This window comes from Semicossyphus pulcher, unplaced genomic scaffold (assembly GCF_022749685.1).
Source record: "Semicossyphus pulcher isolate SPU_LCO1_2020_fin unplaced genomic scaffold, fSemPul1.0.p SCAF_21, whole genome shotgun sequence".
NCBI lineage: Eukaryota > Metazoa > Chordata > Actinopteri > Labriformes > Labridae > Semicossyphus > Semicossyphus pulcher.
Genome location: NW_027211695.1, coordinates 17,208,201 through 17,224,740, shown reverse-complemented (window position 1 = coordinate 17,224,740; position 16,540 = coordinate 17,208,201). Strand labels below are relative to the sequence as shown.

At 42.3% G+C, this 16,540-nt stretch overlaps 1 protein-coding gene across 1 annotated transcript; it reads left to right on the top strand.

Moving 5' to 3' along the window:
- The first annotated feature begins 8,118 nt into the window (after window positions 1–8,118).
- Window positions 8,119–16,445, top strand: ccs (copper chaperone for superoxide dismutase). Its single transcript, XM_069672239.1, has 8 exons — window positions 8,119–8,224; window positions 8,499–8,571; window positions 9,473–9,610; window positions 11,018–11,192; window positions 12,128–12,188; window positions 12,556–12,633; window positions 12,708–12,811; window positions 14,529–16,445. The coding sequence occupies exons 1-8, from the start codon at window positions 8,201–8,203 to the stop codon at window positions 14,686–14,688; spliced, it is 813 nt and encodes a 270-aa protein (XP_069528340.1). The 5' UTR covers window positions 8,119–8,200; the 3' UTR covers window positions 14,689–16,445.
- Window positions 16,446–16,540: the final 95 nt, after the last annotated feature.

Genomic DNA, 16,540 nt, shown 5'->3' with positions numbered 1-16,540 from the left:
CGATACAACACAATACGATACAACACAGTGCGATACGATACAACACAATACGATACAACACAGTGCGATACGATACAACACAATACGATACAACACAGTGCGATACGATACAACACAATACGATACAACACAGTGCGATACGATACAACACGATACGATACAACGCGATACGATACAACACGATACGATACAACGCGATACGATACAACACGATACGATACAACGCGATACGATACAACACAATACGATACAACACAGTGCGATACGATACAACACGATACGATACAACACGATACGATACAACGCGATACGATACAACACGATACGATACAGCGCGATACGATACAACACGATACGATACAGCGCGATACAATACAACGCGATACAATACAACGCAATACGATACAACGTGGTACGATACACAATGTGATATGATACGATACAACAAGATACAATACGATACAATACAACACAATACGATACAACGCGGTACGATACAACAAGATACAACAAGATACAATACGATACGATACAATAAAACACAATACGATACGACACGATACAACACAATACGATACGACACGATACAACACAATACGATACAACGCGGTACGATACAACAAGATACAATACGATACGATACAATACAACACGATACAATACAATACAACACAATACGATGCGATACAATATAATACAATATGATACGATATGATATGATACAATAGGATAAGATACGATACAATACAGTACGATATGACATGATACAGTACAATATGAAATGATATGATACAACAAGCTATGATACGATACGATACGTTACACTTTAAGACTGTTTAACAGGAGCAAACTTCCTGCTTTGTTCCAGACAGACGAGTCACCTCTTTTGGCCAATTGAGCCTTTTTTCATTTCAATGTAACAACAGCACATCGGGGGGCTTTTTAAAGCTTAGAAGACAACCCTCGGTGATGTCATCAGGGTCATGTTGCCTCAGGCTTGTTATTAGGAGCATGCATGGAGTTTGAAAGTGTGGCCCGGGTAAAGGTGTTTTATGTTTCGTGTCATTTCCCAGACTTACTGGATGGGCGGTTTTTTGAAGTGCTCCTTCATTAGTCTCTCGCACGGGTATCCTCGTGGCTGAGGGGTTTAAGACACCAGTGCGACTCCACGTCTCGCTTGAGACCTTTTTTTGCACATTATCTTCAATGTCTTTCCTCGTATCTGGTCTGTTTTTAAGCAGCAAACTGCGTCATAAAAGGCATAAAATACTATTAAAGGCCTGTTTTAGTTCTTTTTTTTTACGCCCACACCCAGCTTCATGACAGTAGGACCCAAACTGGGCCTGCTTATACTGCAGTTGACCTGATCTATTTTATTCCCTTAGGTTGGGTATTAATATTCCCTATGCTGTATAGAGTGGATTAATTTAGCCATTTTTATGCCTTTCTGTATTTTATTCCTACAGCGATAAACTGCTACTTAAAAAGCCAAAGTCTTTAAAGTCTGTATTGTACTTCATGGTTGTTTTTTCCCTTTAACACAGCTCCAGTAGAGACTGATGATGAGTAACCGGTTGCCTCATAGAAGATACTTACTTTATTTTCCTCCCTACAAATGCTGCTAATTATTAATGCATATTGTATTTTGTTTAGCGTCCAACAGGCCTCAGGATCCTGGCTCCTGGACCCTGGGGTGTAATAATTAAAAGTTATTACGTTGCAGCATATTGTGGCCGCCTCCGTATGGGTCATTATTCCGTGGGGGAACAGTAGACTTTGATTAGGCGATGCGGTGTCTTCTTCTTCCTATTGATCCCCTCTGTGATGAGCTGTAGAGTTTGTCCATAGCTTGTTAAACACACCACGGGCATTATAATTAATAGCTTTCGGCTTGTTTGTGGGTCAGCAATAATGCATGACACCACAGTGCTGAGTGGACAGAATCTGCTTAAGAGGCTGTTTTCTGATTGATCGCTTCCTTTTGTTTCCTCTCCTGCGTTTTGAAATGTTTTTTTGATTTGATTGGAAAACGCAGAGACGGATGTTTCTGAGAAATGAACTATTTGTCTTTCTGATATCACCTCTAAATATGTCCCTGCCTGCTCTTATAAACGAGTCTCCTCATATAAATCTGCAACTCCTCCCCACCCTATAACACTCCATAATTATTCTACACACATTTACTTTTTGCACAGGAATCAGGCAAGGGTACATTGTGTCTCATCCTAAACTGTATTTAGTCGTATAATAATCTGCATGAACAATTTTCTTATTTTAAGATACATTTAAAAGCTTCCTGTCGACCAAAATCCTCCCTCAATATCTGTAGTAAATGTCCTTTTTTTCCCAGTTGCAGACACGTCTTTTGTAAAGATTGTAAAAGAAGTGAAACCAGGACAAAGTCACACACCGTACATTTTGACAAACACGCGTGCGGGGGTGGAGGCCGGGAAGAGGCCGGGGAAGAGGCCGGGAAGACGCCGTCACCCCGACACGCTTGGCTTCACCTTCCATTTGAGCTGTCAGGGTGCAATCAGCAGACATGGAGAGCGCTGGGCTTGGCCGTGACATTACTTTGACCTCTGCAGGGTCCCTCACACCGCTAACAGGCCCCTCCACCACTACTCCTCCTCCTCTTGAAGCTGAATAATTCAGCATCGTGAGTTTGTGGACGGCATCGCCGATGAAGCTCGGATTAAAAATTTGCACGTGTTGGGTTGAGAGGAAAACTGAACACCGATGTTTTTTGTTTAAGTATTTGCATTACTGAATTTTATTGCCCTGTCTGTTATGTGTCAGGTTCAAGCACAGAAATATGTGTTCAATTTCATTTTTTCAGCCTACAATTTGCACATTTTAATTATACTTAACACATAATATTTGTTCATTTTTTATGTTTTTACAATCTTCGTAGATCAAATGCACAACAAATGTGTTTATAAAACCCCTCAAACACCTCCTGGATGAACTTAAAGTTGCACAGCCAACAAGCTTGAAACCACAATAATTTATTTAAAGGTAGAATAAAGTTTAAACCTAAAAAATTGATACAACAAAACCTTTTTGTTGGTGTTTTAAAAAATACTTTTATTTTGAAATTTGAGCTAAACAATCTGCAAAACAGACCAACTGAATTTTCAGACAGATTTTTGCAAGCAAAAACAAGTTTAATGTCTTGTCTTGTTGTGTCAATAAAACCAATCATTTGAATTATACCTGTGTTGGACCCAAAGACAAACTGTGATGATAATTTAAATCCCTTAAAACATTTCTTGTGCAAGTTTCTCTCAGACAGCGAGCAGGAGGGATGATTACAGCCAGTACACCTGTTTGTTCATGCATGCAGCACCTAGATCACCTATCATTATACTTTATGTGTTAAAAAGATAACTAGCTGAACGCCCCACAGTTCGAGCTGCACTGTCGCACAGGTAAGTAATGTTGGTGTAGATTCTGTGCTTAAAATATATCAATGTAGAGACAGAAAACCACTCATGCATTTAATACTAGTTGGTTTGATTATTCTTATACACCCCCCACCGTTACCTTCAATGACTGCAGGGAGAAAACAGTTCTTGAAAGTGTTAAAAAAACCATGGTTAACAGGGCTGTTTGGACACCTTTTGCATTGGCGAACCAGTCAAGATATGAGGACCAGAGACAAAGGCCTTCACACAGTTCATTGTCTCTTTCAAAGCAATCAATTATACATTGAACAAAGGAACAGGAGTGACAATAACAAAAGTCCTACATTTACTCAAATAATGCATCTGGTGCTGTTTCAACAGGAGAAAAAGGTGTTCTCATTCAGACCACATTTGTTCAGAATGGAGTGCTGCAGCAATGAGGCCTAAAACATGGAATGATTTCATCTCTTCCTGTCCCCTTCCCCCAAGACAACAGATTTTTCAGAAAAAGGTCTGTGAGGAACAAAATGGAGATTTTAAAAGAGCCGGTAAAACCAGGGCAATGCTAACATTAGGGTTTCATGATATATGATACGACACAATACGATACGACATGATACGATACAACACGATATGATACGATACGATACAACGTGATATGATACGATACAACACGATACGATAAGATGCAACACGATACAACACGATACGATACAACACAATACGATACAACGCAATACGATACGATACAACACGATATGATACGAAACAACACGATATGATACGATACGATATGATACGATACAACACGATATGATACGATACAACAACACGATATGATACGATACAACACGATATGATACGATACGATAAGATGCAACACGATACAACACGATACGATACAACACAATACGATACAACGCAATACGATACGATACAACACGATATGATACGAAACAACACGATACGATACGATACGATATGATACGATACAACACGATATGATACGATACAACAACACGATACAACACGATATGATACGATACAACACGATACGATACAACACGATATGATACGATACAACACGATACGATACAACACGATATGATACGAAACAACACGATACAACACGATACGATATGATACGATACAACACGATATGATACGATACAACACGATACGATACAACACGATATGATACGAAACAACACGATACAACACGATACGATATGATACGATACAACACGATATGATACGAAACAACACGATATGATACAATACAACACGATACGATACAACACAATACGATACAATGCGATATGATACGATACAACACGATACGATAAGCTACAACACAATACGATACGATACAACACGATACGATACAACACAATACGATACAACGTGATACGATACAACGTGATACGATACAACGTGATACGATACGATACAACACGATATGATACGAAACGATATGATACGATACGATACAACACGATGCAACACGATATGATACGATACGATACGATATGATACGATACAACACGATACAACACGATGCAACACGATATGATACGACACGATATGATACAATACAACACGATACAACACGATACGAAACGATACAACACGATACAACACGATATGATACGATACGATACAACACGATACAACACGATACGATACGATACGATACAACGCGATATGATACGATACAACACGTTACGATACAACGCGATACGATACGATACAACACGATATGATACGATGCAACACGATATGATACGATACGACACAATACGATACGATACAACACGATACGATACGATACGATATGATACGATACGATACGATACAACACGATGTGACACGATAAGATAATTTTCAATCAAGTTTTATAATGGAGGTTTTGTCCATAAATGACCATTTATTTTTCATATCTTACCTATTTATCTTATATTAACTTCCTAAGTAGGTAATCTGGTTACACAAAGGGTTAACTCAAACGTTAGAGCAGCTCCTTTTATTCTTTGCAGTCCCTCAGCTCTTCCACCAGAACACTGTCTGAATAACTTTCTCTTGCTGTGGTCGTGTTTTACCTTCCTTTGTAATTGGATTTGGTTGTTTAAGAGACTCTTAAAAAGAAAGTTTTGCTCTCTTTGGTCACTGAACCGAGATCTGCTTCACCTTCTTTTTTAAGTTTGAGTTTTTAACGAGAAACTACAACAGACTCCAGGTCAGTGCCCATGTGGAAGAGGAGGAGGTGGAGGAGGAGGAGGAGGGTGGGTGGGTATAGTGCCTCATTTAGTACAGATAAAACCTCTACTGTTCCACAAGGGCTGTCAACACTTCCTGTCAGCACACACACACACACTCACACACACACATACACACTACTCTTTGTTAACCTTTTCTCTTCTTTTCTTTTCCTTCCATCACTCCTTCCCTCCTCTCTTCATCCGTTCTTCTTCTCTGAATTTGCCGTGGACGTGTTCGCGTGACGTGATTCAGAGTGGTTCCTCTCTGCTTCCCAGCTCTGATGTGTGTTTCTGTGCGTATACATTGTGTGTGTGTGTGTGTACAGTGTGTGTTAATGAACCCCCTCCCCCTCCCCCCCGGGCTCAGGTGTCACCCTCCTCTCCTTTGAACGCCGAGCTCAGCGCCGCGGATCAACGTGAGGCCAAAGATTTGAGACAGTTTCCCATGTACCGAATAAATTAACCGCTGCTGTGTGCGAGACGGACAAACACGCGCACGCTCGCACAGGAACACACACACAAAAGCCTGAACTTATGTGTTTCGAGGCCTGGCGCACACTGGCTCAGCCCTCTTAAAGCCTGTGGTCGTATTACCGAGCACGGGGTCAAAGGTCAAAGCCAATGAGGCGGCAGACACAGAAGGAGCTGTGTTCTGCCACTCTGCTTCCTTCTGTGTAAAACATCGGCCTTTCGGTGTTGTTTGGACGTAACAGCGGCTCTGTTTCAGGATCAGAGCATGTGCACGGCGGTGAAAATGTGTCACTCTCTATACTTATCATCCCAAATTTAGTCGGAGGAGTTTTTCGATTCAGGAGCTTTTTATTTTAGACTTTTGCGACCCAGATTCTGACGCCACATCCCGGTCATCTGCTTCCTCCTGTGGCTTATAACGAAATGAAATGATGAGGCACGTATAGACTCACACAGCTTAGTGGTGGTCTCATACCGAGCGCTTTAATCTGCAGATCGACTTTGCAGCAATAATCTATACACATTATGAAAATGAATTGGAGGAAGCAATCATCATTACAGCCTCCTACAGCCTTTGTCTTGGTTTATATACACGCTGCAATCTTCTTCCTCCTCCTGCAGCCTGACCCTGATACTGAACCACCTCATGCTGCTTCTGCTCTCCTCCACATGTACATACAACTGCAGTGTCATTGCAACATACACATCCTTCTTCTTTACATCATTCTCCCATATAAGGCTGTTCTCCAACGTAAAGACGGCCATTGTTTTCACTATAAATCAGCTTTCATGCATTTGAGACATGAGCTGTGTTTGACACAAAGAGTAAGATGATGAATTATAAAGTGCCTTTTTTGTTTTTCAGGTTTTTCTTTCGGTGAATTTATCTGAAATACATTCCTGTCTGCTTGCTTTAACTCATGCATGAGTCGTTTTTTTGCAGCATATGACAATATATAATAATGTAATGATATAAAATGACAAATAGCATGATATAAATGTATTTATATCACCTGTCTGCAATCCTGCAGTTGTGGAAGGTAACCATCCATCCATCACTTAGCTATAACCCTTATCCTGTTCAGGGTGGCAGGGGGGCTGGAGCCTATCCCAGCGGGGTACACTCTGGACTGATCGCCAGTCAATCACAGGGCTGTCACCCACACACTCACACCTTTATACCTTTATATTAGAGTCACCAATGAACCTAACGAGCATGTCATTGGACTGTGGGAGGAAGCCGGAGTACCCGGGCGGGGAGAACATGCAAACTCCACATAGAAAGGCGTCCCATCTCTTTACTGGGATTAGAGCTAGGACCTTTCTAGCTGTGAGGCGACTAACCACTGCACCACCGTGCAGCCTTGGTGTTGTATTGATACTTATTAAAAAGGTACTTAATATTTCTTCTATCTCTGAGAATTACTCACTTTTAATAACTTATGTTTTATTCTTCATTAAAGCCTTAAAACTATTTAGACTACCTAAATATCTAATATAAAGTTGATGTACCTATTTTACATTTAGGAGATACTTAACTGTCATTGGATAGAAACAAATTTGAATACCACTGTTGCATTATTAGCATGGTTAACTACAGCTTTAAGGAGTTAGAAGGTTAGTATATTATATTTGAGTACTTCCACTGTTTGCAACTTTAACCTTTTTGCAGATAAATATTCTGTATACACTCTGAAAGATATGATTAGTTGATAAAATAAACTGCACAATTATAAATTACAACAGTATGTAAAGTAAATAAAATAAGCACCAAGTTGACGGACTACCACATTAAAATGCACAATAGATTGTTGTTTAAAGCTCTTATTTGTCATGATACTGACAAAGGAGAAAGGCAGTAGTGTTCTCCACGACTTAATAAAAACTGCAGTGTCAGCTAGTCGCCACCTGGCGGCGGTAACGTGCGTCCAGCGTCACTGTGACCTCACAAACATGGCGGCGCCCGTTAGCAGATACAGCTGGTTCGCTTCCGTTTCTAGGAAAGTGGGGAGTTATCTCTTTAATTCAGTTTTCATCACACAGGCAGCGACGTGTGCTGCAAAAATGGACTCGCAGAGACCAACAAAGGTTTGACAGCAACATTTGTCATGTTTAAAACTCGTCTCCGGCTTTACTTACGACCTCATTTTACCTGTATTATTACTATCCAAACAAAAACATGCCTTATTCGGCTGCTGTAGCGATATAACTGCAGAGATGTCTGAACAGATAACGTGGTTAACTTAAGCGTGACGTTGTTGCGCAGTTAAAAATAACGGCCTCGGTTTACATGCTGCTGTTACAGATGTGACAATACATGTTTCAGCTACAGGTGTTTCATGTTAGTTTCTGCTCTCTGCAGCTGGAGTTTGCGGTGCAGATGACATGTGAGAGCTGCGCAGACAAAGTCCGAGCTGCTCTGGAGGGGAAAACAGGTAAGAAAGCTTTTAAAGGTTTACCAGGACTGTGAGGTAAACACATCCTCTGAAACAGTTCGTTGTAAGCTGACTGTTTGAGCTGTCATCTGTAACTGGCAGCTTTTTAACGGTCTTATTTCTAGCAGTTGCACGGTTAACGTCACATGTCTGTCACATGTGTTTGGCTGGCGATTATTCAAGCATTCTTGTGCACAGTGTAGATATTGTTCGATGTTAATCAGTATAGTACGGTGGCCCTGAAGGTCAACTGCAAAAACATTTTACAAAACACAAAAATATTAAATATTATAAGACGCTTCAAAGTGGTTTTCCTTAAACTGAATGTAGCAAGAGGTAATGACAAGCTCTTATTTACTTTCCAGGAAGTTTTCTACGAAGAAATATGAATTTTTGGCACGAATTGTCAGCTAAATACATACTTGGTACACTTGAACGCAAAGCTAGTGTAGCCAAGAGTCTTAAATTCACTGCACAGCGCAAGACAACATTTCCACGCCACGCATGGACTACATGCAGGATATGAAGAATAATGTCTCTCGCATTAAATAAATGACGGAGGAATTTTTGATTTGGTTTAAACAGAGCAGCTCAGAAGGAACTTAATCATTTTGTGTCAAACTCAAAGTTGTGTAAAACTTAATATTTATAAAGACTAAATAAACAGAAAGAGCGATGGAAAATGTCAGCAATAACTTGATAGATCACCTGTGTCATTATGTTGTCTCTCCTACCTCTGATAACTTGTTAACATTTCATTGTTCCCTGCTAGAAACTGCTAGAATTCTTAGAAACAGATGACTTATAAATGATGATTAAAAAGTCTCCCGTACTGTTTGTGTTTCTGACGTGTGTCTGTTTGTGTTCTTATCACATGATACCTTTCGTTGGTGTTCTGCAGGAGTGCAGTCTGTCAGCATCGACGTCGGTAAGATGGAGGTGTTAGTGGAATCTGCTCTGACCAGCGCGGAGGTTCAGGCTCTGATAGAAAGCACCGGACGCCGGGCCGTGCTGAAAGGCATCGGAGGATCAGAGCGAGGTGGGAAACAAGTATCAAAAATACCTCAGATATTTTTGTGTGAATTTATTTAACAGTGTTTTAGCCTTGAATGTCTGCCGTCTTAAAGGTACCATGTCGATATGCCCATAACAGTTATCCTTGAGGTTGGTTGCTTATTATTATTTCATGTGTCTCCCTGCTTCCCCCATTGGCGTCTCTCCCTTTTGACTTCCCACTCAGCATGATGGAGACAGATGCTTGAGAGGCCAAAGCTCTGTAGCGTCAGTCTTAAGCAACTTGAATTTGTGCAAGTGAAGGTGCAGCATTTGTACGTCACGCTACTTACATTAAAAACTTAAGCAGAGGATACACCGGTGTTTCCATTCTCTAAGCTCCTCCTTTACTCCTCCTAGTTTCGTCAAAGTACATTTAAAGAATTGGAAACTGCTAAAATAAGTCCTTACCTGAGTTGTTATTAGGGTAAATGCAAATAAAAACTTTTCTACCTAATCAAGATCCAGGTCAGTCTATGTGGGCAGCAAATGAGCCAGCATTTGCTTTTGTACCCCAGTGTCTGCATATATGATGTTCATACAGCAGATTGTGTATGAACCTTGTTTTTAAAGGAGCAGGAAAAAGCCACTGTCAGCCACTGTTAGAAGCAATCATATTTTAAATTGGCGCCATAGCTGTGGAGAAAGGCGTACAAGCAGCTCGTGGTTTCTCCCATTCTACATTCCTACAACACCCAGCATGCATTGCGCCCCTCCCTCTGAAAGAACGGCGAGTCAGATGAGTCAGAGCGGGACCGAATCCGAAATACGACGAGAATATACCGGTGGATCGTCTAAAAAATCTTCACGTCTGCAGTCTAAATTTCAAACCTGACGATTTTGAACGAGACATGACGTCCCTGATGTAAAACGCGCCATCTGGTGGAGCTTTTCCAGGGCCCATTGGAGAAGCAGATAGTGTCCTCCAAAGGCACAGAGCCAGATTGCAGTTTTTTCTACCATAATTGCGTGATACGACTGAGGTTGAAAATCATGAACTGGCCCTTTAAGTCGAAGGGGCCATCACAGGAAGTCCAAAACTCCCTCAGATAACCCACATGTGCGTCCCACACTCACAGCAAATCATGGGTGAACATGTGTAGCACAGCTAATCTGTCAAACACAGCTGCTTAATGAGGATTTTCACTGCGTTAGATTTCAGACAAGGACTGTAGTCTGTATTCTCAATGATATAAAAAGATTTGTTACAGTCTGCCTCTCTGTTTCCTTCAGATAAAATCAGATGTGTGCTGAGAAACTTAATCTGACATCAGGCAGTCACTCCAGACACATCTGTAAAAACTGCTGTGTCATCAAAACACCATGTGTGTGAAGGACGTAAGGACAGTTCACATTGTTTAAGATGTTTGTGTTTTATATCTCTTTATGACAGACCTGGGCTCAGCGGTGGCCATGATGGCCGGCGTGGGGAACATCGTGGGCGTGGTGCGTTTCCTGCAGCTGTCAGAGGAGCGATGTTTGATTGACGGGACCGTTGATGGGCTGGAGCCTGGACCACACGGCCTCCATGTCCACACACTGGGGGACCTCACACAGGACTGCCTCAGGTAGGACCACAGGAGATAATAGGTTCTTAGCTGTGTGTGTGGTTTCAGCAGTATATGTATTTACACTATTTTAAAATACAGAATCCTAGTGTTGGACTCATTTCTGTCATTGTCTGTGTTTGTTTGCGGTCCAGTCTCCCTTTCCATTGCTTACCTGCTGGTGTGCGGCTTAATCAGCAATGGAAAGGGAGACTGTCTGCTCACCACATTGGCAGGTGTTGCCACCTGCAGGGACTTAAGCACTGGGTGACTTCCTCTGTATCCCTCCAGCATTCATCCCAGAGCTCCAATGCGCGCGTTGCTCTGGCTGGTGACAGAGCGGTCAGAGAGGACAGCAGCGATTGCCCACCTCCGTTCAACAAGGCGTACAACCACGTCATAAACGGGGTTCCAGCTGGTTTTACAACACTGGAGAAGGCTGTGTGCTTTGGGAGGGCCGTCTGATCCTGCTTTAGAGCCTGCATCGACAGGGCGCTGTGGTGAACATGTGGCGACTAGCCGCTCCCACGATGCGCTCTAGCTTCTGGAGCAGCTGGACGACTCCCAGTGTTGCCATGCGAAGCTTTTTTCGCGCCTATCAGCCGTGGTTTCTCGAGGATTCTTTAGCTACAGCCGGCTGCGTGCGGTTCCTATGACATCATCGCTGAATTCGCAAGGTTGCCATGGAGATTATTTTTAAAACACAGGAAGCAACGAGCATTATGGCTTTGTAAATAACAATTCTAGGCCTGCATGACACGGGGAACTTACTGCTTTAAAATGTAGGACAAGAAAGGACTACAAAACGATTATCGATCAGATCTTTTGTAACTGATTCTGATTTATTTAGAGAGTACTCGTTTGCAAGATTACACCTGATCGTGTCATTTTATTTGAAGTGACAGAAACAGCACCATCAATATAACCATCTGTCTTACGTGTCTTCTGTCTTACAGTTGTGGGGAGCACTTTAACCCCTTTGGAAGAAACCACGGCGGCCCCGGGGACTCTGAGAGGGTACAGTCTTATAGAAAAATCTACATTTCCTCGTTAATTTTCACAATATTTGGACTCTACTTGTCAGGACGTTAAGATGTAAGAGCACCAGGGAGCAGAACATAAAGTAAATCATGAATCCTGTTATTAAAAACTCTGACAGAATCACTCCCGAGGTTTAGTTAAACTTTAACACAAGTCAAAGTGAGATGCGACTCCCCTCTCTCGATGTGACTCCCCTCTCTCGATGTGTCCCTCAGGAGTTATTCTGAGCCGTTCTGCTCCAGGAGATTAACTTTTAATTAAGTGTGTTAAAAGTCTGAGACAGTGGCTTTCATCGTGTGCTTCAGTGCGATTCACTCACTGTGTGTTGTGTGTCGTCGTTCAGCATGTAGGTGATCTGGGAAACATTGTCGCTGGACCGGACGGCAGGGCCTCATTCAGACTAGAGGACAGTCAGCTGAAGGTAAAACGGAGCTTTATAAAGTTTTCAGAAGCAAATACGTCACGAATCAAAATGTCTTTATTGGCGACCTGCAGGTGTGGGACGTGATTGGCCGATCGCTGGTGGTGGATGCAGGCGAGGACGACCTGGGTCGAGGGAATCATCCTCTGTCCAGACGGACCGGAAACTCTGGGGAGAGGTGGGTCAGAGGAGGTGGTTGAAGCTGTCTGCAACTGTATAACATCTTTATGAGACGTGAAAGGGACGTCACAAAACGTCTTCATTTGTCGTTCTGTGAATGAGAACAGTCCGCTGCCTTGTTTCTGTAAAGAGCTCCAGGTGTGATTGAGGGCGGAGCAGACGGACACACAGTCAACTTCGACCTATAAAAGCTAAACCCTGTACCTTCCTGTGGGGTCGTACGGAGGTGTAGGCTTGTTAGTTTGTTGTTTAAATGCTTTGTTTACATGATCGGCGCTCGCTCTTTTCACTTCCTGTCAATCTCGCTCGACCACAGCTGGATGCTCATGGCAGCTTTGGGTTGAAAATCTGACTGTAGACTGTTTTTTAAACTTCAGAGATGGTGTCGTTTTAAAACGTGGTATCGAGAAGTATCGCTCATTTTGACAACATTTAAAAAGTGTCATCTCAAGGTCAGTTTAGCAGCTGTTGTTGAGCTTTTGATTTCATATATTGATCTTCATCAGAGGATAGTTTGACCCGTTGTCCTGCACCTCGTCGTCGGCCCATCTGTCGTAGGCTTTCTTCACCGACTCCATCTCCAAGCATGATGAAAACAGTGAGCTTGCAGCTGCACTCTTTTAAACATGGGGGTTGAAATAAAACGCTGCGACCAATCAGAGACGATCAGCACCGCAGGCCCCGCCCTGAAAGTTCCTGGACATTTGGAAAGTACTGCTTTTCAGGGGGTAAATCAGTTACCCGGAACTAAATTTAGACCCTGGTTCCTGCTGTCGAAACGCACCTATAGAAGATAATTTCCATTTTTTGGGAGCACTTAAACTTCTCGTCAATATAGTGTTAAAAGTTTCCCTAGAAGCAGGGCAGGGATTTCTGCTTCAATGTGACCTACTTTCAAGGTGTATGAAGAAGAGATAACATCAGCGGAGGTTTAAAATGCCAGGAACACGTACAGTATTATGTTTTTCTTTTCAGACCCGTTTCGTTTTCGAAAGAATAAGGTCGCAGATACAAGCGGCCAAAATGAGTGTCCTCCGAAGGGTGTCTGAGCTCAGCCTTAGAGATCGAGTAAGGAGCTGAGGCTCGGAGCGGAGTCGCTACTCCTTCACACGAAGGAAGCCCGTTGAGGTGGTTCGGGCATCTGGTTAGGATGCCTCCTGGGAGCCTCCCTTTGGAGGTTTTCCGGGCACGTCCAACTGGGAGGCCCATGGTGGTCTCAGAGCTCGCTGGAGGGATTATATATCCAGTGTGGCCTGGGAACGCCTCGGGATCTCCCAGGAGGAGCTGGAAAACTTTACTGGGGAGAGGGACGCCTGAGTCACCTTGCTTAGCCCGCTGCCACCGCGACCCGGCCCCGGATAAGCGAAAGATAATGAATGGATGGATGGATTTAATTTTTGGCTTGTAGCTGTCCTCCAGATCATCATAAAACACTTAACAAAGATTGATTTAAAGCAAAACGTGTTTAAAAAGGTTAAAAATATCATTTCTGGCTGATGGATGGAGCTCTGTGTCGGGAAGAGCAGTTGGGACATAGATGTATTGATTGTAATCAATTGTTGTGTTTCTCTAAATGGACCCTGAGTTTGCGTTGGTGTCTCATACTATAGATCCAAGCTTGAGACTTAATTAAATTTAGTTAATCATTAAATGAGCGCTCGTAACTAAACTGGAGCTCTGCAGCTGATCTCCGTCTCCTCCTCTCTCCTCCGCAGGCTGGCCTGTGGGATCATCGCCCGGTCGGCGGGTCTCTTCCAAAACCCCAAACAGATCTGCGCCTGTGACGGGGTCTCGCTGTGGGAGGAGAGAGACCGGCCGATCGCTGGGAAAGGCCGAAGCAAGGTCAACGCAGAGACACCGGCAGCACACCTCTGAAGCTTAAACACCAAACATGTCTGTGGAACCTCGAGTGGAAACGCTGAGAACAGTGAAGCGAGGACGACGAAGCACTGAAGAAAAATTGCCTTATTTTCTTGTAATTTTCTTTCCTGATAAAATCAACTCCCCCTTGCAGGTGCACTTAGTGTCCTCTGAGGATTTTAAAAAGCACTGAAAGAGATTAAAACAGCCAGACTTTTTAAAAGTCACCCCCGATTAGCCGGCTGTCCGTTTAAACCGTCATGTATTTGTATTTCCTGTCGCCTCTGACACAGCTGTCTCATCGCTGTCGCAAATGATGCGCTCGTAATATGTAGTGGCTGCGATTAATGCACTTCAGTTTGCTCTGAAAGTGTTGAATCAATTATGCAAAGCTCCTGAAAAAAATAGTAGTAGAGGGACATAACACTGCTAACAGAAACTCAGTGATTCCTCTCAGTGATTTATTATAAATAACATACTGACATGTAGCTGCATTTGTAGGTTTAGGAGGAAAATAAACACACGCGTAGTCTAGCATTTAGATTGTCAAGAAGACTAGTTGTTGTATCTTTCAACATTAGAAAACAATCAATAAAAATGTGTTAAAAAGGCAACAGAAACGCTCAAACTGATGGATCAAACTGGCTTCGGCCTCTCCAGGTGGGAGTAGTAGCAGCATACGCATTAAACATTCCAGGATGACAGAAAAATCCCCCTAAATTCCTTCTATAAAAGGGGCACAATGTATGTTTACTTCTAGTTCAGCCTCCACCGGGCTAACTCAGGACATATAGAGGGGATCCGTGCTGCCGTTAGTCACATTAACACTGAAATATATCGCCCCTGCATTGGTGTGTTCATCTAAAGTCCATAAGGTGGTGTGAGTGACTTGAGCAAGAGACATTTGAAGGAGTCAGATTGCATGCAGAGTGAAAGGGCAGGGGGGAGTCTTTAAGGAGTGTGTGCTCAGCTGTTTTCCAACATGGAGTTTAAACAGTTCCAGCCAACTTTAGAGCCATACATCACAGGTCACTGGCTGCTTATGTCGCCATTATCAGCTCCAACCTTTTGTCTTCTCCTGTTGTAAATCACATGTTGATCGATGTATAATAACTACCCTCTTTTTTTCCTCTTGATGCAGACGTCAATATTTGGGACAATGTGTGCACGTTACCGACCATATGACTGTGTAGCAGGATTTACATTGATTTCTCCTCCAAATTGAACATCTGTCTTGTCCTGTTCATGCCTGAATAAGCTTATTGAATCCCCCTCCCCTAAAGGTTTGGTCGTTGTCCATTCCCATTTGTGTCCGCAGGCTGTGAACGCAACTTGAATGCAGCGCCAGAATTGTTTATGTTATTGATTGGAGATGTGTATATATTTGTTTGATTAATTATTTAGAATATAAAATGTCAACAAAGGAGAAAATGTCCTTATTTCAGAGAAACAAAAATAATGCCTTTAAATATTGTCGGTCTTAATCCAAAAATATATTTAATTTACAGCAATGTAAAGGCTTTGAACGCAACTTGGATGCAGGGTTTTGATTTGGGATTTAGCTTTATTTTTAATTCATGGTTTTATATTTCCCAGAGACCAAAATAATGCCTTTATTTATTTTATTTTGTCTAAATCCAAAAATATATTGAATTTACAGCGATGTAAACTTGGATGCAGTGTTTGAACCAAGGATTTCTTTCTGTCATTTACTTGAGATGTGGATTTATTTTTTAATTTATAGTTTACCCTGTAAATAATGCCTTTAAATATTGTCGGTCTTAATCCAAAAATATATTGCATCTACAGCAATGTAAAGGCTTTGAACGCAACTTGGATGCAGGGTTTTGATTTGGGATGTGCCTTT

Excerpts from the sequence above, each read along its gene's own strand:
- ccs (XM_069672239.1), top strand. The coding sequence starts at position 8,201 with ATGGACTCGCAGAGACCAACAAAG. Across the intron at positions 11,193-12,127 it reads CTCACACAGGACTGCCTCAG|TTGTGGGGAGCACTTTAACC; the intron begins GTAGGACCACAG and ends TCTGTCTTACAG. Across the intron at positions 12,189-12,555 it reads GCCCCGGGGACTCTGAGAGG|CATGTAGGTGATCTGGGAAA; the intron begins GTACAGTCTTAT and ends GTCGTCGTTCAG.